Source organism: Gracilinanus agilis, chromosome 3 (genome assembly GCF_016433145.1).
Source record: "Gracilinanus agilis isolate LMUSP501 chromosome 3, AgileGrace, whole genome shotgun sequence".
NCBI classification, from domain to species: Eukaryota; Metazoa; Chordata; class Mammalia; order Didelphimorphia; family Didelphidae; genus Gracilinanus; species Gracilinanus agilis.
Genome location: NC_058132.1, coordinates 71030056 through 71051286, shown reverse-complemented (window position 1 = coordinate 71051286; position 21231 = coordinate 71030056). Strand labels below are relative to the sequence as shown.

Sequence of the window (21231 nt, the reverse complement as noted above, 5' to 3'; positions counted from 1 at the left end):
CAGTATATGAAAAATAGAACTACTTATCTTCCTTCCTCTGCAATCCATCAATGAGCTCCTCTTTTGGATCTACCTGTTTCTTTGGTTGACATAGCCTGGGTGCTACTGCTTAATCTCCCCATTACAATACTACTACCTTCTTCCCATTTACCTAGGCTCAAGATCCCACATTATCTCCAAATGGGTAATGTACAAATCATTCTGCAAAACTTCAGGTACTACATGTATAATTAGAATTTTGTACCCCAGGACTTCATTTCTCAGAATCCCACTTTTGTCCTTACGTTATTTCCTTATGTTTCTGAGCTAAGGTTTCTGTAACCATGCCCCTCCTCTTTCTCTTCTCCTGCTTTTGCCATCTGGTCAACTTGTCTTTACTCAGGCTTTACCTATTTCATCTGCTTCAAGTGATCCTTAATAAATCTTATAAAATATAATACTTGGAATTATTGGATATTAATTTTAATCTTACATATGGAAATGTTAGTTGCTGTTGGATGTGGGATTATTAACTATTTTTTCTTTTGCCTTATCCACCTAGTCAATTGACAAATCCTGCTGATTCTACCTTTAAAATATCTTAATCTTGTTTATCTAAAATCCATCTAAGTCTATCTATGTCTATCTTGTCTCCACCCACATAGCTAAAAGCTCTAGTTCAGGCTTTCATCACCTCTCACTGGGCTCCTGACTCTCTTCCCTGCCTTCAGCCTCTCTCATGTGCAGTTTACCCTACAAATGTTAAGTAAAGAGTTCTACAAAGACACAAGTCTAAACATACCATTTATCTAATCAGAAATCTTCAGGGGCAATGAAAAAAATCTAAACTCCTCATCCTGGCATTCAAGGCCCACCACCATCAGGTCCACTCCAGCTTTTCATGATCCTAATATAGGAACTATACTATCCACTAAAGTTAAGCTTGCCATCCTCAATAAAACCAGGTGTCCCAACAACCTCTAATCCTTTGCTCATGCAGAGAATGCCTTTCTCCATTCTTTCCCAACTATACAAATTCTACTCACCAAAATCATAGAATTTTAAGAAAGGTCCAAACCTTACTGGAAAAGGTATCCTCATTGTTGTATGCATGACAAGTGGTCCTGCAATCACCATATGAAGACTCTCAATGAAAGAGAACCCCTTAGCTCTAGAAAAAAGACATTCTACTTTTTGGATAGAGAGTTCTTTTTCTGAATCAAGGCTTAAATTTGTTTCTTTCCATCTTCTACCCATTGCCAAACTCTGGGGCCAAACAGAACAAGTCTAGCTATTCCTCTACTTGAAAACCTTCCAGTTCTCAAAGGTACCTCTTGCATATCCTCTGAATCTTTTCTTTATAGCCTAGATATCCCCAATTTCTTCAAACGATTCATATATATTTCAACTGATCCTCATATTTCTTAGATATCATTTTATTAAGAACTATCATTATATCAACTTCCAAAATTTTATTTAATGGTCCATGAGGTTTAATTTCTTTGTCTTTGATCACCAAAAGAGATCCTTTTCAATTAATTGATTGGTATTTGCTAAACTGGTCAATAAATTGATTTTCTTACCCAGAAAAAAATAAATAAAATTTCAAAAGAGGCTATATAATCTCATTCATGGAGTTATGCCTTCAACCTATATAGAGTGAAAATCTGCCATGTCCTAATAAACAGTTTCATGAATTATTGTAGTCAGCCTATTCTCCATTTTAATCAGGGTAGCAAAATAGAAAAAGAAGAGGGTTTGAATCTTTTTTTTAAACCCCTACCTTCTGTCTTAGAATCAAAACTGTGTATTGGTTCCAAGGCAGAAGAGAGGTAAGGGCTGGGCAATGGGGATTAAGTGACTTGCCCATGATCACACAGCTAAGAAGTGTCTGATTTGAATGGAGGACCTCCCTTTTCTAGGTCTGGCTCTCAGTTCACTGAGCCATCTAACTGTCCCTAAGGGTCTGAATCTTAATTAGACTACTTACTACTTATGTGACCTTTAGCAAATTATTTAATTTTTCTGTGTCTTATTTTCTTCATTTGCATGATGACGGGTATTTTAGATTAGATGACATTTTCCAACTCTGAATCTTATCCTAAGATTCTCCCAGATTTGCAAGGATCTCTGGAAATCTTTCAAGAGATAAATGGAGTCCTCCCTTTCCCACAAAAAAGAGGTAAAATTAGGAATTTTTGTTGGTTTGCTCATTGTTGATGTATTTGTGAGGGAAACAAATAACATAGCCTCTCCAGTTTCTGAGCATCATTATGATCCTATTCCCCTGTGATCCCAAAACTTCATATAGGAAAGAGAATAGGACAAATATTTTAAGTAGGAAAAGATCTAGAGGTCTTAGTGGGATTGAAGGGTCATTTGAACAAAAAGTTGGATATGACAGATAACAAAGATAAAACTATTTTAGGTTGCATTAAGATGCAAATAATTTCCAGCATGAAGAAATGTTTATTTTTCCTGATCTTCTTTAGAGAGAAGAATTCAAGGCACTGGGTGGAAGTTATAGAGCAGATCTCAGTTTTGTCTAAAAAAAAGTTTCCTCAACTTAGAGCTAATCAGAAAGGGAAAGGGCTACCACTAGTGTAAAAGTGAAAATTGGGAAAAGCCATCTAAAAGTGTATATATTTCTATGGACAAGGGAAATGTATCAAAACTACATTTCCCGTGATCCAACATGGTCCAACTGGTTTCCGTTTCCGACGTCTTGACGCAGGGGAGAGCTTAAATCTCCTGGGTTAGGAGGGAGTGGTCTCTTTGGCGAGTAGGCACTTCTGGAGGCGGCAGTTTTGAATGCTTACAAGCACGTGGTCTAATGATTTTATCTATCAGCATGGCTTTAATTAAAATACTAATTTATATATTTATACCAGCCTTTATCATTTTTCATTTTTATACTAGAGATCATTTAAGCAAAGGCTAGATGTTCTCTTGCTAGGGACACTCTTGCTCAGGTAGGAACCATAGAAAATGCTTTTTGTTGTCTTCTGAGATCCTGTAGAAACTAGAGGACATCTGGGGCACCATGGAAGCAGCACTTAATAAGCAAAAAAGAGACTTTAACCTTTGTCTCTCCAAAATGTTTTGACATGATGAATGATCTTGAGCAAGTCATCTTCCTTCTTTGGCCTCATGTATGAAATGAGGGTTTCAGCTAGTTCATCTTTAAAGATCTGTGAAGCTATAAAGTCTATGATTCTAGGATTGAACTAAAGTTTTCAGAGAACTTTTCAATATGGAATCTTAACTGAAGAACTCAGAAAGCCCTGGTTCCATTCTGCCCTTGACCAATGCTGAGGTTTCTGGACTCCACCATCTTCTCTCTTTCCCTTTTCAGGTCCCTCCTGTCTCAATGTTCCCAGCATCAAACCACAGTTCTGTTACTGAATTTATCCTGCTTGGCTTCTCCAGTGACCCTACCTCAAATAGGATCCTTTTTATCATCTTTCTCCTTCTCTACCTCTGCTCAGTCCTGGGCAATGGACTCATCATCCTCCTGATCTGCCTGGATTCTCACCTCCACACACCAATGTATTTTTTCCTCAGTGTACTTTCCCTACTGGACCTGGGCTATGTCACCAGCACAGTGCCTCAGATGCTGGTGCACCTGCTTTCCAGTTCTAAGCTCATCTCCTTTGGAGGTTGCTGGATGCAGATGTATGTATTTGGTGCCCTGGGCCTCAGTGAGGGCATCTTCTTTGCAGTCATGGCCTATGATCGCTATGTAGCCATCTGCTTCCCATTGCGTTACACCCTCATCCTTAATTGGGAGTTATGTGTGAGGTTGGTGGTAGGAACCTGGATCTGTGGTTTCTTCTTCTCCCTACTCCATACCTACTTTACCATGAGTCTCCCCTTCTGTGGCCCCAATATGATCAATCACTACTTCTGTGAGGGTCCCTCAGTCCGCAGCCTGGCCTGCATGGACACACACCTTATCGAGGTGGTAGATTTAGTCCTGACCACTTTCATGATGGTAGCCCCTCTGTCATTCATACTGGCTTCCTATGTCCGCATCACCATGGCCATCCTTAAGATCAAGACCACGCAAGGCAGGTGTAAGGCTTTTTCTACTTGTGCTTCTCACCTCATTGTACTTACTCTGTTCTATGCACCTGCCATATACATCTATATGAGGCTCAACTCCAACTACTCCCCAGAGAGAGACAAGCAGGTCTCACTTTTCTACAATGTGTTCACTTCCCTGTTTAACCCAGTGGTCTATAGCCTTAGGAATAAGGACATAAAGGCTGCATTCATCAAGGTGGTAATGCGGAACAGAGTAGCTTGATGACTAGAGAACCTTGGAATCGACCATTCTTTCCTTTTTTTTTTTTTTTTTAAATTTTGAAACTCAGTTTCTGCTGGGTGATTGCTAAGACAGACTCTTATAGTTCCCACCCCACTGCTGATCAGTACCATTTGACCCACTCCTTTTTTAATCTGGGCCAATTTATACATCCTTAGGTAGCCTGGTTTTCCCATTTCCTTTTATCTGACGTATGTACTTTTATAATGGGTTTCATCTCTCTATAAACATAAGCTGATTTGCATTGTTCTTTGAGTGAGTGTTTGCTATAAGTGAGTATTCCCTGGAATTAGTGCGGAGGGAGAAAAAGAAGGAACTTCTGAACAAATGAATTTTACCTTAACCATGACCCTATAATGAAGCTCTCTCTTCTTGTCTTTTTATCTCTGTCTTTGTCTCTTTCTCTCTCAATCCCTCTTAAATCCTTCCATAAATGTCTTTCAATTTATCTCTTTCCCTCTTCTCTCTATTTTGTTCCTTCTCTCTCTACATTGTCTTGCTGTCTCTCTCTCTCCTTTTCCTCTGTCTTTTTATCTCTCCCTTTTCCTTCTATCTCTGTCTCTGATGTCTCAGAAAATCTATTTACTCCATATCTCTCTTTCCTACTCTCTCTCAATCTTTCTCTCTCCTTTCCCTCTTATCTTCTTTCTATTTTTGACCGTCTCTACTTTTCTGTCTCTTTTTCTCCACTCTGTCTTTGTTGGTTTCCATCTGTTTCTTTGTCTCTGTCTCTGTCCATCTCTCTGTGTCTCTCTGTCTCTATCTCGATCTGTCTGTCTTCTTTTTAAGAATTCATAGCTTGTGACTATTGTAGAAGCTGAGAGAAGGCCCACATTCCAATGGCCTAGAATACTTTGGAATGCCTTTATGCTTACAGTGGGCTTTTTTAGCTAATTCTTGAATGAGTTTGTAGTGGATGAAAAGGGGAGGGAATTCTGGACAGAGAAAGGGAAGGTAGAAAACAAGGAAAATCTCTGTTTCTTGCTACTTATGAGATTTTGGGGATGTACTCCCTCCTCTATGAGCCTTATTTTCTTCCTCTCAATCAAGGGGACTTAACCAGATTATTTCTAAAACTCCTTCTAGCTCCAAAGTCCAAAGTGTCTATAATGCACAAGCATAGAAACAAGAGTTTCTAGCCAGGTAGGTGCAGGAAGGGAAGAGTTGGAGAGCTTTCATTTCAATTCAACTAAAAAAATAACTAATTTTTTGTTATTTGTAAAACACTTAGCATAGTGCCCATTTTTAGATTTAATCACCAGAAGTATATATACCCCACCTATCTTTAACTATGTGCAGGTCTGTGACCCACATGTGCAATAGTGGGTGATGAATCAGGATCGACTGCTTGCTTCCTGGGCAGTACTAAGCAAAGCTATAGCTACAATTGGTCCATGTAAAGTGAAAGGAAGGCACAGGAAGTGACAATAAGGAAGGGTCTTTAAAAGTGGCAAGAACTTCCTGTGATGAGCTCTTTCACCTTTGAACTTGACCTGGAGGAGCTCCAGCTTGGGACTTCAGACTGCTCTTTGATTTTTCCCTTAGAACTACCACGTGGATGAGTGAAAAAAGCTGACTCACTTTCCTGGCTTTTCTGAGAGGTACTAGCTTCTGGAGAGGCCCCTTGTCTTGGAGGATACCTCCTGGCTAAAACCCTTGTTTAATTTACCTCTGGGCCCCTTTTGCTAGGACCTTTGAAGCCCTGCCTGGTTCAGACAAGGCTGGAGTAATTGTCTACTCTCTCTCATTTTCTGACTTTCATTCTTTTTCCTTTTGTAAATAAACTACCATAAAAAGTCATCCTGACTTGAGTAATGTATTTTCGGCGACCACATTTTTATACATTTAGTCCAGCCTTTAAATTTTAACCCTTACACTATGCCAGTGAAATCATAAGTCCAGTCTCAATTCCTAAGCTTTATCCTTCTATCACTGATAAGCAAAAGTATTAGACAATAAGATCCTTTCTCAAGCTAAACTGCCAAAGATTAAAACTCTTCTGTAGACAGTGGAACTCTGATGGGCTGGTCACATGGTTTTCATGCCAAATGTACATTTGCCTAAAAGACTGTTTTACAGAGAACTCACATAAGGCAAGAGCTCAAAAGGAAGTCATAAGAAGCATTACAAGGACACTTTAAAGGTCAGTCTAGCCAAAATCATGGAGTAAGGAATATTCCTAGCTTTCTAAAATTCACTTCTTTTTAAAAAAATGCCTCAAAATGAATTCTGGAGTGGCAAAACTAATGAAAGATAGGATGAAACAGTTTCCCGAGCCTTATACAATATAGAAGGTTGGCAGGAAAAGTACATTTCATTGGGTTAAGGAAAGAGCACAATCCAGCATAGGGAGCATCTAGGAAAAGCAGCAGTCCTGGGAGCAAAATTCAGCACAATCCAGTATAGGCAGCATCTGGGTAAGCCATCATGGGGGGGGGGGGGGAGAATCAAATCCAGTGCAAACCATCTTGAAGCCTTCTCATAATGAGTCAGCCAGGCCACCACAAGCATTGCAGGCCCCCAAAGCAGCTAGTCCAACTATGCCTCATCCCCTAGTCAACATTCTCAGTAGGCCTCAGTACAAGATGCTTGAGACAGTGTTCCCTTGAACCCAGGAACAGAGCCAAAATATAGCATATTTGTAAAGCTCATGAAATAGGTGAGGGAAATGAGCAAATAATAAAGAAAAAAACCTGTCTATGAAAATCTTCTATGGCTACAGGAAAGCTCAAAACACAAACTGAACAGAAGGCAATAATACCAAAATGGCTACATGTAAAGCCTCAAAAGAAAATGTAAAATAGTGTCAGAACCAAAAAGAACTCCTAAAGGAGCTCAAAAAGTGATTTTAAAAATCAAAAATAGGGGGCAGCTGGGTAGCTCAGTGGATGAGAGCCAGGCCTAGAGACAGGAGGTCCTAGGTTCAAATCTGGTCTCAGACACTTCCCAGCTGTGTGACCCTGGGCAAGTCACTTGACCCCCATTGCCTACCCTTACCACTTTTCTGCCTTGGAGCCAATACACGGTATTGACTCCAAGACAGAAGGTAAGGGTTTTAAAAAAAATCAAATCAAATCAAAAAAATCAAAATCAAAAATAAGAAATGTAAGGGGGAAATTGGGAAAGAAATGAATGATGAAAGAGAATCATGAAAAAAGGACTATCAATAGCTTGGTAAAGAAAGCAAAATAACAGAAAAAGATTAACAAAAATTCACTGAAGAAAACAACTTCTTAAAAATTAGAATTGTCCAAATGGAAAAGGAGGTACAAAAGACCAATGAAGAAAGTTCCCTAAAAATTAGAATTGGGCAAGTAGAAATTAATGATTCCATGAAACACCAAAAAACAATAAAATCAAATCAAAAGGATGAAAATAGAAGAAAATGTGAAATATCTCAATGGAAAAACATTTGACCTGGAAAATAGATCCAGGAGAGATAATCTAACAATTATAGGACTATCTGAAATCTATTATAATAAAGAGCCTGTAATATAACATTATAAGAAATTATGAAAAAAATTGCCCTGATTGTCTCAAATTAGAGGGGAAAATAGAAAGCACAAGAATCCACTGATCATCTTCTGGCTCAGCCATCTAGCTGTCCCTAGGTAGGATTTCTACCAATACTACAGGGCTGGTTTAATATTAGAAAATCATCAGAAAACAGCTGATCATATATATTACAAAACAAAATGAAATCATATAATTATCTGGATAGATGCAGATGTTATTTTTTTTAAACCCTTACCTTCTGTCATAGCAACAATATTAAAACAGAAGCGTGTCAAGGGCTAGGTACTCAGGATTATGTAATTTTCCCAGTGTCACACAAGTGGGAATTATTTGAGGCCAAATTTGAACACAAGTCCTCCTGACTCCAGGCCTACCACTAAACTACTTGGAGGCTCTTGCACCACTTTCTTTTTAAAACACTACAAAACAAAGGAATAAATGGAACTTTTCTTAAAATAAACAGTATCTATCTAAAACCATCAGCAAGGATTATTTGTAATGAAGATAAGCTTAGAAACTTTCCCATTAAACTCTAGGGCAGTGATGGGCAAACTATAGTCTGTGGGCCAGATGGGGGGGGCCTGAAATGTTCTATCCAGCCTCACACATTATTCCCAATCTGACAAATACAATGAGTAGGATACAACACAATGAAACTTTGAAAGAGTTGCCTTAGAAACAGACTGACAGATGAGCATTTCCTTTCTTTTGGCCCCCTCTTAAAAAGGTTTGCCCATCAGTACTCTAGGGTAAAGTAAGGATGTCTACTATCACAACTATTATTCAGTATTGCACGAGAAATCTTAACTATAGCAATAAGAAAAGAGAAAGAAATTCTAATTATTAAAATGGGTCACAAGGAAATAAAATACCACATTTTGCAGGTGTTATATGGGGAGAATTCTAGAGAATCCACTAAAAAACTTATGGAAAGCTGTAGCATATTGTGAAGACAGGATTAACTCTCCCCTTGTCTATTTTTAGCTAATCAAATCAAGAATTTAAAGTATCTCTAGTTACCATTAAGTAAAAGAGTTCACAAGTCACCTATTGGAGTAAGCTGACACCTCCAAAGGCTACCACTCTTCCCCCTCCCCTGGCAATGCTAGACAAATTGAAAGACTGCAATTGATTTCTTTGAAGAAGGGGGAGTGACAGGAAGTGATGTGGAAAAAGGAGCATAAAAGACAAGACCAACATCGTGTAGAGACCAACATTTCTTTCCTGGCATTTGGAGTGAGTGGCTGAGTGCCTTGGCTTTAGAGGAGGCTGCATTGGTGGAACTCTGGCTGAAGACACCACCAGGACTTCTGGCTGAGGATTACTGGGAAATCCACGTGGAGACAGGGACTTGGGGAAGCCCCTACCAGGGCCGAGCTGAACTTTTCTGGAGAGGGGTTAGTAGGCTTTTTAGGAATCTGTCTCATTTTACCCTTCCCCTCTTCACAGGAGCCAATCAGAGTTTCCAAATTGCCTATACTCTGCCCAGTGTGGGATGCATTTCTCACCTTCTGGAGGGGTAATTTTTCATCAAAAGGGTTCACAGATTCCTGGCTGATTGAATTTCTGATGGTATGAATTCTTTAAGTGTTATGCAAGCTACTCTACCTAGTTCAAGATTTTGTTGATTCAGTCAAAACAAAAGTAGACAAAAGGAGAGTTAATCCTGTCTTCAATTAACTGAGGTACTAATTAGAGGTGCTTAAGTTATTGTTAAACAAAGTGCTAACTCCAAATAGGCAAATAGAATAAAGAGAATAAAGGCTTCCCTTTTTACAAGTGTAAACTCAGAATAGACAAAGAGAACCAAGAATTTCCTTTCACAGCCAGGGGGTTGTGTGTGTGCATGAAGTAAGAACACATAGATATGGAGTGAGAAAGGAAAAGAAGGGGCCAGGAGAAAAGGGTATGGCCAACATGTAAAATATTCTTCAAAGATTCTAGAGACTCTAAGTGGTCTCCTTTCCTCTTGCTGGGATTGGACATTAAGCATATAGACTTAGTAGTAATACTTATAGCATTGGAAGGCCCTTTGTTCTTGCCAATGCCTGGCTTATAAACTTCAGTTATCCTTACTTTCCCAGAATGTGGACAAACTGTGCCTCCACATCAAAGTAGTTTCTGAATTCAGCCCAAATTCTTGGGCTATCCCTAATCTAGTCCTTGTGGTGAGGGATAAGTTACTATCCCAGCCTATAGAATGATCCCAAGGTCAGCATTAGGGCACAGGAGTAAGAGGGACCAGGTTCACAACATTTCATCCCTGGCAAGACAGAAAGAGGTTAAGGGATTTATTTGTTCAGGCCACAGTTTCTGGGATTGCTTGCTGCTGGTGTATTTCCTTTACATCATCACGTGTTCCCTAATTTAATTAAATTACTTGCTTGAATATGGCCTTTAAGTTTAATTAACTGAAATAATATACTATATTATGGAATAGTAGGCAAAATGTTGATATGAGGAAGGATAAAGGGGAATAGCTGAAGGTGAGTAGTGAATAGGTAGTATATAGGAAGGTAAGGGAATGAATGGGAGTATAGGAGGGGCTGCTCAAACAGGCTAAGACAGGAGGCTAGAGAAAGAAGGTACTGGGAGGAAATAGGCTGGATCCTTCAGGCAGGGAAAGTATCTCTATGATACAAAGAATTGGGTCAGGCAGAAATGTTTTAGACATGGCTGGAGAGTTTCTCTTCTTAATTTCTAAAGTCCCTTGAGGAGTCAAGAAGGCTCCTCCCTGCCAGTGAAACTGAATGTCTACAGGAAGTCCCGACTGGGTACAACCAAGATGGATACCTAGGTTTCCCTCAAGAAATAAAAAGGAAAGTAATTTCTTCCCACTTCACCCTTTGCCTTAATATTCAATACAATGATTCACCAGAGGCTTTTATACAGGTAACAAAGGGGATTTATTGATGGCAGGGATAAGTTGAGGGAGAGAGGGTTTCAGGGTATTGTAACTGCTGCTAGGGAGAAAACTGATGCTGGGGGAAGGGTCACAGAGAAGGGAGTCAAACTGGAAGAGGCTGGCTCTCCCAGTCAGGAAGGATTTACTGCTCTGAAGTAAAGTATTTATCAGATCACTAAATAAGGGGGTGGCTTGATTTAAGGATGTCCTCCTTGCCTACAGAAGCTAAACCCACAATGTCCAACCACCAAAACAACCCTTCCTCCCAGGGCTCAATAGGGAAATTCAGTGAAACAAGAGGGATGTAAATGGAGAGATCAGGGAGAGGTCCAGAGAAATCAGGCTAGGTCCAAATGCTCCAAAGACAGTAAGCACGGGCAAAGGCAGAAGCCAAAAGCAAAAGCCCCTCAGTTGGAACTTCAGGACTATTTATAGTATCAGACTCCAACTGTTTTTCTGTGAACATTCTAAAACTTCTAGCTGACAGAGCTGCTACAGTTAATTTGCAAAAGCAAAAAGCTTTTGCTGCAAACCCTGCATTACAACTATCTTTGGAAGGCATAGGGATAGCTTTTGCATAAGGGCTCCAGGTTAGGTGTGACAAGTAATGGCCAACATATACTCCTATATAAAGAACCAAGGTTATATCACTGAGGGATGGAGTGGTATGAATGGTTGTTGGTCAAACAGTCAATAAACAATATGCAAAGCATTGTGTGGTTACATTTCCCAAGTTATGATGTAGAAAGTAGAAGACCAAGTTCATATAAAAGTACCATTCAGGACACCTGTTGTGAGGGGGCTGAGCAGGCTAACCTAATAGTGACCCTGATGGTAGACATTTTAGAAGGAGGAAAAAGAAGAGGCATGGTGGCCTGATGGGTCAATAAATTTTTCCAAGTGGGGCCATTTAACCTTTCTGCATTTAAACCATATGCATCCTTCTATTGGGGCTAAGCNCAATAGATTTTTCCAAGTGGGGCCATTCAACCTTTCTGCATTTAAACCATATGCATCTCTCTATTGGGGAAAAGCATAGGGCCATTTCTGACAAAGAAGGAGTATGAAACGTCTGAGTTCCTGGTGTTGAGAACTTCCTCTAACATTTTTGTCTATCTTTTCTACATGCCTCTGATTCCTAAGTCCTCTGACCTTGGCCCCATGCCTTATCCCTCTGTCTGTCCCCCTTGACCAGCCCTCCTAATACTTTCTTCTGCCTATCTTTCTCTCCATTATCCTCTTCCAATTCCTGAAACCTTTTTCTCTTTCCCTTCCCTTCCCTTCCCTAAGAGTAGAAGGACAATGGTGGAAGAAAGCTTCAGAAGCTCAGAAGGGAATCTGAATTATGATTCCAATGACTCAGATTCACCTAGTTCTTCCCTTCTTTTCTCCCCCTCCCAGCTCATTTCCCAAATGAATACAGGATAATGAGAAAACTCCTTCCATCTCTCTTTCCTAGAATTCCCAGGAAATGTATTCCTGGATTATTTTCTGGGTTAGAGGTTAGGCAAGGCAAGGGAAGACAGATCTTCCTGAATGTGAGGTAGAAGAAGCAGGTGCTTCTCTCTCTTACTTCTCTAAAGAAACCTGGCCATCACAATAGTGTCATAAAAATCTTGGTTAATTGGTCATTGGGGATGTGGCTTCTCCTCTCATCAGCAGGCCTGGGGGACTCTTTCCTTAGGCACTGCTTCAGTGTTTCCCAGAAGTCACACCCACACTTTCTCTGCCCTGGCAGAAAGGGTTCCCTGATATGGAAGAAGCAGTAGTGACCTGAGGCCAGGGATAGTGGCAGTGAGAGAGCTTATAAAGGAAGAAATGGTGGCAGAATAAGCCCATGAGCTCCCTGATGTCCAAAGCTTGCCTGGTGGCCTTTTGGAGTGGCCTAGAATATACTTGCTTTGCTGGTGACCTAGACCCTTTGTCTGGCCCTCATTCAAATCTCTTCTCAAAGAAACAAGTAATCTATCCATTGGAGGTCTTTGTATTTCATCTGTCTGAAGGGTGAGGTAATGGTTCTGTCTGGGAGGATTGATCTGGGCAGAGAAAAAAAAGAGCAAGAAGAAAGGAGGAAAGAAAGAAGAAAAGTCAGGAGCTAAGGAGCCAGAGGAGGCAGATTTGGAGAACTTCAAGGAGGGAGAGATGGGGAACTAATAGAGAGGGTGGAAGAGTCTGTCAGTAGATAGAGGAATGTGAAGAAAGGGAAACTATCTCCTATCTCCCCAATCCAGCCCATTCCCCCATCTTTCCCATTTCTCTTTCTCCTCTGTATTCCCATTCTTTTTGTTCATAACCTTTCCATCCCTTCATCATTTCTTCTCCTTCCCTTTCTGTTGTCTCCAACTAATTCTTCATTAATTCCTTGACCAAGGATGCTTTACCTGGAGTCCACAGGTTCATGGAGAGATTTAGAGGATTTATGAATTTGGGTGAGGGAATAATAGATCATTGTTTTCACTAATCTTTCACTTTTATTTAAGGTCCAGTTCATTGATCTGCTTTTTCTCTACTGACATGAAGTATTCATTGATAAAAATTTCCTATAAGTACTGCTTTGACTGTATTTCATAAATTTTGATATGTTGTCCCCTCATTGTCCTTCTCTTTAATGCAATTTTTGATTCTTTCTATAATTTGTTTGACACACCCATTTTTAGAATTAGATTATTTAATTTCCAATTAACGTTTTGATTTTCTGTAGGCCCATATTGATTATAATTTTATTACATTGTGACCTGAAAAGGATGCATTTATTACTTCTGTTTTTCTGCATTTGGCTGTGAAGTTTTTGTGCCCTACCACATGGTCAATTTTTGTGTAAATGCCATGTACTGTTGAAAAGAAGGTATATTCCTTTTTTTTAAAGCACCATTAAATTTTCTCCAGAAATCTATTAAATCTAACTTTTCTAAAATTCCATTCACTTCTTTTGCTTCTTTCTTGTTTTTTTTTTGTTTGGATTTTTCTAGTTCTGAGAAAGGAAGGTTGAGATCCCCCACTACTATCGTTCTTCTCTCTATTTCCTCTTGAAGTTCACTTAATTTCTCCTTTAAAATTTGGAGGTTGTACTAGTTGGTTCATATTTAGTATTGATGTTACTTCATTGTCTCTAATGCCATTTATCAAGATGTAATTTCATTCCTTATCTCTTTTAATTAGATCTATTTTTGTTTTAGCTTTGTCTGAGATCATGATTGCTACTCCTGCTTTTTTTAGTTAAGATGAAGCACAATAGATTCTGATCTAGCTCCTTACCTATACTTGTGTCTCCCTGACTCAAATGGGTTTCTTGTAAACAACAATAACAAAGGGTTCTGGTTTTTAATGCATTCTGCTATACATTTCCTTTTTTGGCGTGATCTCATCCTGTTCACATTCACAGTTATGATTATTATCTATATATTTCCCTCCATCTGATTTTCCCTTTTTGATTATTCACTTTTTCCTTTCACTATGTCTCTTCTCCCAAGTGTCCCAATTTTAATCACCTCCACTTCCCTCTCCCTTCTATCATTCCCTCCTCCCAGTCTTATTCCCCTCCTATTTCTCTATAGGATAATATAAGATTCTATAATCAAATGATTACAGTTGTTATTTCCTTCTGAGCCAATTAAGCCAATCAAGACCTAATTCCATATTATTGATAATTGTTATAGGGTGGCCATTAAGAGTCTACATCCTAATCATGTCTGCATCAACCCATGTATTCAAGCAATTGTTTTTCTTCTGTGTTTCCACTCCTGTAGTTCTTCCTCTGAATGTGGGTAGCTTTCTTTTCCATAAATCCCTCAGAATTGTCCTGGGTCATTGTATTGCTGCTAGTACAGAAGTCCATTACATTAGATTTTACCACAATATATCAGTCTCTGTGTATAATGTTCTCCTGGTTCTGCTCCCTTCACTCTGCATCAATTCCTGGAGGTTGTTCCATTTCACATGGAATTCCTCCAATTTATTATTCTTTTGAGCACAATAGTATTCCATCACCAACAGATACCACAATTTGTTCAGCCATTCCCCAACTGAAGGGCAAATCCTCATTTTCCAGTTTTTTGCCACTACAAAGAGAGTGACTATAAATATTTTTGTACATGTCTTTTTCCCTATGATCTCTTTGGGGTACAAACCCAGCAATAGTATGGCTGGATCAAAGGGCAGGCATTCTTTTAGCGCTCTTTGGGTATAGTTCCAAATTGCAATTCAGAATGGTTGGATCAATTCACAACTCCACCAGCAATGCATTAACATCCCAATTTTGCCACATCCCCTCCAACATTCATTACTCTCCCCTGCTGTCATTTTAGCCAATCTGCTGGGTGTAAGGTGATACCTCAGAGTTGTTTTGATTTGCATTTTTCTAATTATTAGAGATTTGGAACACTTTCTCAGGTGCTTATTGATAGTTTTGATTTCTTTATCTGAAAATTTGACCTGGTTTTCTTTCTTCTTGAAGCCCTTTGTTCTCTATCTTGGTATGATAAATTCAGGCAGTCTGAGGTTTGGCTCCATCTAAACCGCCATCTTCTGAGCATTTTTTGCTGTGTTTCTCTGGCTTTCTACTCCAGTCACCTCCCCGGTGCCTGTGTTCAACTCCTCGAGTCCAGCGCCAGCAAGGCCCTTTCTCTGGACCAGTGTGCCCACCCAACTGGAGATTTCAGGGGCCGGTGGAGGCTCTGCACAGCGGTGGGAGAGGGGTCCTGGGATTCCCCTTCTATACCCTCAGACCTGACAGTTCAAGAATTCAAGCCTTTTTCTTGGCGTACCTCTTTAGCTGTCCAGCAGTAGGATCCCACTGCTCTGTCCTGTTAGATTTGGTCCTTTTTCTTCTCAAAGCACATTGTTTTCTATCTCAGTGAGGAAGGGTGAAGAGGTTTTAAGATTTGCTCCATTGAAGCTGCCATCTTCCCAGAATCTTCTTCAGTTTTTTTCTTGCTGCTACCTTCAAGTCTAGTTTTGGGCTACTGCAAATTTCAGTTCTTCCAAGATGGTATAATGGCTTGTGAGCTGGGAGCTCTTAAAGTCACCTCACACTGTTGATTCAGTCTCCTCTAGGCACTGCTGATGGTTTGTACAGTTCAGGGCACTGTGAACTACCTTATTCTGGAATCACACTGGCTAGGCACACACTGTAGTCTGCCCTGCACTGGAGCTTGGGACCTCCCTGCAGGCTTGGCAGAGGCTCTGGGACTCTCCTTAGTGCTACACTGGTTAGGGGCACTGCAGACTACCTTATACTGGGGCTTGGGGGCCTTACTGAATGTTCACTTGGGCTTAGAACTTCAAGGGGGTAGGTGTGGAATGCTCTGCTTTTGGCTTAGGCAGAACCTCGGGGTCTTGAAGTTGGCTTGGGCCCAGGTTGAGAATATGGAGAAGTAGGTTCAAGGTGGCTTGTGCAGGAACTCCTTGGTGCAGGCTTCATGTGCACTGTTTGGCTTTGCTGCTGGCTTCTCACCCCAGACCCTCTCTGCCTATCTTCCAAGTTATTTTCTGCAGGAAAGTTGCTTCACTCCATCCCCTTGTTGGTTTAGTCACTTGAGTAGTCATTTTGAAACATTATTTTAAGATTAGTTTCAGTGCTTCTATTCTGCATCTTGGCTCCATTGGTAAAGGAATCCAACAAAGCCCTTTTTGCCTCTTTACAATCATGTAGTCAGCAAATGACCTTGCTTCCTACTTAAAGGTGAAAAATCTAGTTCACTTAGCTCAAGGTTATTCATTCCTTTTCTTCATTTCCTAGTTCTCCTATTTCTCTAATCATACTTTCTCTGACCCTTATAGTTCTTTCTTCTCTATCTTTTCCCTAAATGTATGCATTTTCCAGGTCCAATCCTTTGTTTTCTTCTCTCTAGGTACTCTTTGCCTCTTTCATTTCATCTGCTTCTGGACATAAACGACTGAAAGTTTTGACTCCTAAATATCTATCTAGAGTTCTGACTGCCTTTCTTAGTATCTCCAGACACCTGAAGGGATGACCTAACAAGTAACTTAAGCTCAGTATGTCCAACTTGAAACTCTTCCTCTTCTTCCCTCTCCAACCCATCAATGACCTTTTCTTTGGGGCTTCTTGTTTCTGTGGTTGACACTATCTTCTTCCCAGTCACTTAGGTTTAAAATTCCCATATTATCTCCAATTTATGTAATGTATTTTGCAAAACCTGAGCCACAGTACAAATATTTGTTGGTGCTCTTGTTCTTGACTATTCTTTCTTCCTTATCCACCTATCAGTTACCACGTCCTGCTGATTCTACCTCTAAAACATCTATATTGTCCCCTTCACCAACACAGCCAAAAGCTCTACCTCATGCCCTCATCACCTCTCACCTGAGTTCTCTAATGGCCTCCTGATTCTTCTCCCAGGCTGCAGACTCTTCTATATGCAGTTTACCCTATAAATACTGACTGAAGAGTTCAATGAAGACACAGTTCTGAACATCCCATTTATCTAATCAGAAACTTTCAGGGGCAAAGAAAAAAGTCTAAACTCCTCATCTTGGTATTCAAGGCCTGCCACAGTCAGGTCTACTCTAGCTTTTCATGATCCCACTATAGAAACTATGCACTGAAGTTAAACTGTCATCCTTGATAAGGTTATGTGCACCAAAAACCTCTAGACATTTCCTTATGCTGTTTACTCTGCTTAGAGCCCTCCTCTACTCCCCCTCAACCATACAAATTCTACACACTAAGAATAATAGGATTTTGGGATTCAAAAAAAAAAACCTCGTTAACCACGTGGTCCAAACAATACTTGAGAAGGAATCATTACTACTATACACATGACAAATGGTCTTTCAGTCTTAGTATGAAGATATCCAATGATAGGGAACCCATTAACTCTGGAGACAAACCATTTCACTTTTGGAGAGGGAGATCTTTTTTCCTGAACCAATCTAGGCTTAAATTTACCTCTTTCCATCTTCCACCTATTACCACACTCTGTGGCCAAAAAGAACAACACTTCAAATACCCAGACACTCTGAGTCTTATCCTTTGAAGCCTGAATGTCCCCAATTTCTTCAACTGAGTCACATGTATTTCAATGGATTCTCACATTTCTTAGATATAATTTTATTAAGAAATACTTTTTAGCATTTAAAATTTCAGAAGATTGCTGTATGATCTCAGGCATGAAGTGTCTCCTTCTAACTATGCAGAGTGAAAACCTGCCTTGCTCTAATAAGCTATTTCTTGAATCGTTATGGTCATCTCATTCTCCATTTTAACCAATCTTAGGAAGGATAGCTTTGATTACAGGAGTATCACAAGATAGATATAAAGGTGGGTTTGAATCTTAGACTATTTATAGCATATGTAATCTTCAGCAAATTCCTCAATTTCTCTGTGCCTCAGTTTCTTCACTTGCAAAATGAAGGGGGGAGAGGGGATTAGATGATCTCTCCCAAACTAAGATTCTCCCTGACGTGGCACAAAGTCCTAGGAATTCTTCAAAAGATAAATGGAGTCCTGCCCCTTACCCCAAAAAGAAGTATGCTTACGAATTTTGTTTGTTCATTAAATTCTAGGTGGTACAGTGGTCAGGAAAAAAAATAATAGCAACTTTATACCTCTTGAAAAATCTTTGGGATCCTATTCAGATATGATACAAACACTTTGTATTGTAGAGATTAAAATTTATGGTTGGACTAAATATAAGAGAATGTGGTAGCTGATATTATAATTAAAGTCAAAATGACTTTTATTTAGCAATTTTATTTACAAAACATAGAGAAAGAGTAGACAAATGTGAAAGAGGGTAGTGTAAGCAGTCTAGCATTCTAGCTTATAACCCCAATGTTTTTTCCAGTGCTTGGTTCAACTTGGACTGGGCTAATTAGCTCTCCACCAGAGGGCCCTCATTTGGAGGGCTGTTTAGCCTGAGGATCTGGTGGTGAATAACCATGTGGCCTCCTCCAGAAACTGATCTCTCCAGAAGCCAGGAAAGGATTCAGCCTTTCACTTAACCACATTGTAGTCCAAAGGGGAAGATCCAAGAGCAGTCTTATGAGAAGAAGTCCAAGACTCAGAATCCAAGCAGAGGTCCCAACCCAGAGCTCCTCCAAAACCAAGTTCGAAGGAGAAAGTGAGTTTGGAGAGGAAGTTCAGGATTTTTATAGTGCTTTTTCCACATCATTTCCTGTCCTTTCCTCCACTTTATGGGGATCAATTGTAGTCTTTAAGTTTGCTTAGCACTGCCCAGGGGGCAGTCAGTAGCTTCTGAGTTGTCACCCACTTTAGCAAATGACTTGAGGACTTCCCCTGTTTAGGCATTAAGTAGGGGTGTCTTCACTTTTGGAGGTGTAAAATCCTGTAGTAAGTAGTTTGTGGACTTCCTTACTTTAGGGTTAAGTAGGGGTGTATTGTTTCTGTTATTAATTAAAAAATAGACAAAGGGAAAGTTAATCCTATCTTCACAGTATCAAATAGAGAGAGTATGGCAAGCAATAATTCACATGGAAAAAGATCTGGAGGTCTTGGACTTGAAGGGTCATTATGAATGAAAAGTGGGAGATAGCAGACAAAAAGACCATTAAGATGGGAATAATTTCCAGGATGAGGAAATGCTTATTTTATCTGACTTCAGAGGGGAGAACTCAAGGCATTAGGTGGAAGTTAAAGAGCAGATTTCAAATTAGTAGATAGAAAAGGTTCCTCAAGTTAGAGGTAACCAGAAAGAATAAAGAATACCAATAAATATCTTTCAGCAAAAACTAGATGTCCTTTTGTTGGGGATAGTCTAGAGAAGACTCTTGTTCAGAAAATGTCTGGAAAATGTTTTCTGAGATATTTTCCTCTGAGGTCATATAAAAATCAGAGGATACCCAAAAGGAAATAATAGGGCACCACTGAAACAGCACTGAATAAGCAAACAATACCTCAACCTTTGTCCCTCCTCTTCTCTTGATATGCTATGTAATCTTGAGGAAGTAATCTTTCTGAGATCCTCGTAGATGAAATGAGGGATTGAGCTAGATCATTTTTAAGGATCCCTGATGTAAAATCCATGATTTTAGGATTGTACCAAAGTTCTGAGGGAAAGAGTTTTCAATATGGGGATTTCAACTAAAGAACTCAAAAGGCCCTGGGTCCATTCTTCCCTTGACCAATGCTAAGGTTTCTGGACTCCACCATTTTCTCTCTTTCCCTTTTCAGATCCCTCCTGTCTCAATGTTCCCAGCATCAAACCACAGTTCTTTACTGAATTTATCCTGGTTGGCTTCTCCAGTGACTCTACCTCAAATAGGATTCTTTTCTTTCTTTCTTTCTTTCTTTCTTTCTTTCTTTCTTTCTTTCTTTCTTTCTTTCTTTCTTTTTTCTTTCTTTCAACATCTTTCTCCTTCTCTACCTCTGCTCAGTACTGGGCAATGGAATCATCATCCTCCTGATCTGCCTGGATTCCCATAGCCACACACCCATGTATTTTTCCCTCAGTGTACTTTCCCTATTAGACATGGGCTATGTCACCACCACAGTGTCTCAGATGTTGGTACACCTGTTTTCCAGTTCTAAACTCATCTCCTTTGGAGAATGCTGGCTACTGATGTATGTATTTGGTGCCCTAGGTCTCAGTGAATGCATCATCCTTGTAATCATGGCCTATGATTGATATGTAGCCATCTGCTTCCCATTGCGTTACACACTCATCCTCAACTGGGACTTATGTATGAAGTTAGTGGTAAGTACTTGCACCTGTGGTTTCTTCCTCTCCCTATCCCATACCTACTTTACCATGAATCTCCCCTTCTGTGGCCCCAATGTGGTCAATCACTACTTTTGTGAGGGTCCCTCAGTACGAAGCTTGGCCTGCATGGACACACACTTGATTGAGGTAGTAGACTTTGTCATGAGCATCTTCATGGTGTTAGTCCCTCTTTCACTAATCCTGGCCTCCTATGTCCGCATCATCATGGCCATCCTCAAGATCAAGTCCACCCAAAGTAGGTGTAAGGACTTTTACACTTATGTTTCTCACCTCACTGTGGTCACTCTGTTCTATGGACCTGGCATATACATCTATATGAGGCCCAACTCCAATTACTTCCCAGAGAGAGACAAGCAGATCTCACTTTTCTATAATGTGTTCACTGCCCTGCTCAATCCAGTGGTCTATAGTCTTAGGAATAAGGACATGAAGAAAGCTTTCATCAAGGTGGTAATGGAGAACAAAATAGCTTGGTAAGTAGAAAGCTTTAGAATGGACCATCCTTTCCTTTTCTTTTCATTTTTGAAACTGGGTTTCCCTTTTGCACCCAAATAGGACAGCCTCTTGCCATCCCCACCCCACTGCTGGTCAACACCTTTTGACCCACTCCATTTTTTTTACCCCAGGAAACACTTTATAATGATTTGATTAACATGTAAGTCAGTCTTAAAAATAAAATAAGAATTTGTAACACAAATATTTACAAAAATAATTATATCTTTTTATTATTTAAAAAAAATTTTAATTTATTTACAGTTTAGAACAGTGGTTCCCAAACTTTTTTGGCCTACTGCCCCCTTTCC

General features: G+C 39.8%; 1 protein-coding gene and 1 pseudogene across 1 annotated transcript; both read left to right on the top strand.

The window, feature by feature from the left end:
* The first annotated feature begins 3349 nt into the window (after positions 1–3349).
* On the top strand, positions 3350–4288 carry LOC123243211 (olfactory receptor 2A12-like). Its single transcript, XM_044671410.1, has one exon. It carries the CDS (start codon positions 3350–3352, stop codon positions 4286–4288), a length of 939 nt encoding a protein of 312 aa, XP_044527345.1.
* A 15605-nt stretch (positions 4289–19893) lies between these two features.
* On the top strand, positions 19894–20905 carry LOC123243210 (annotated as a pseudogene).
* Positions 20906–21231: the final 326 nt, after the last annotated feature.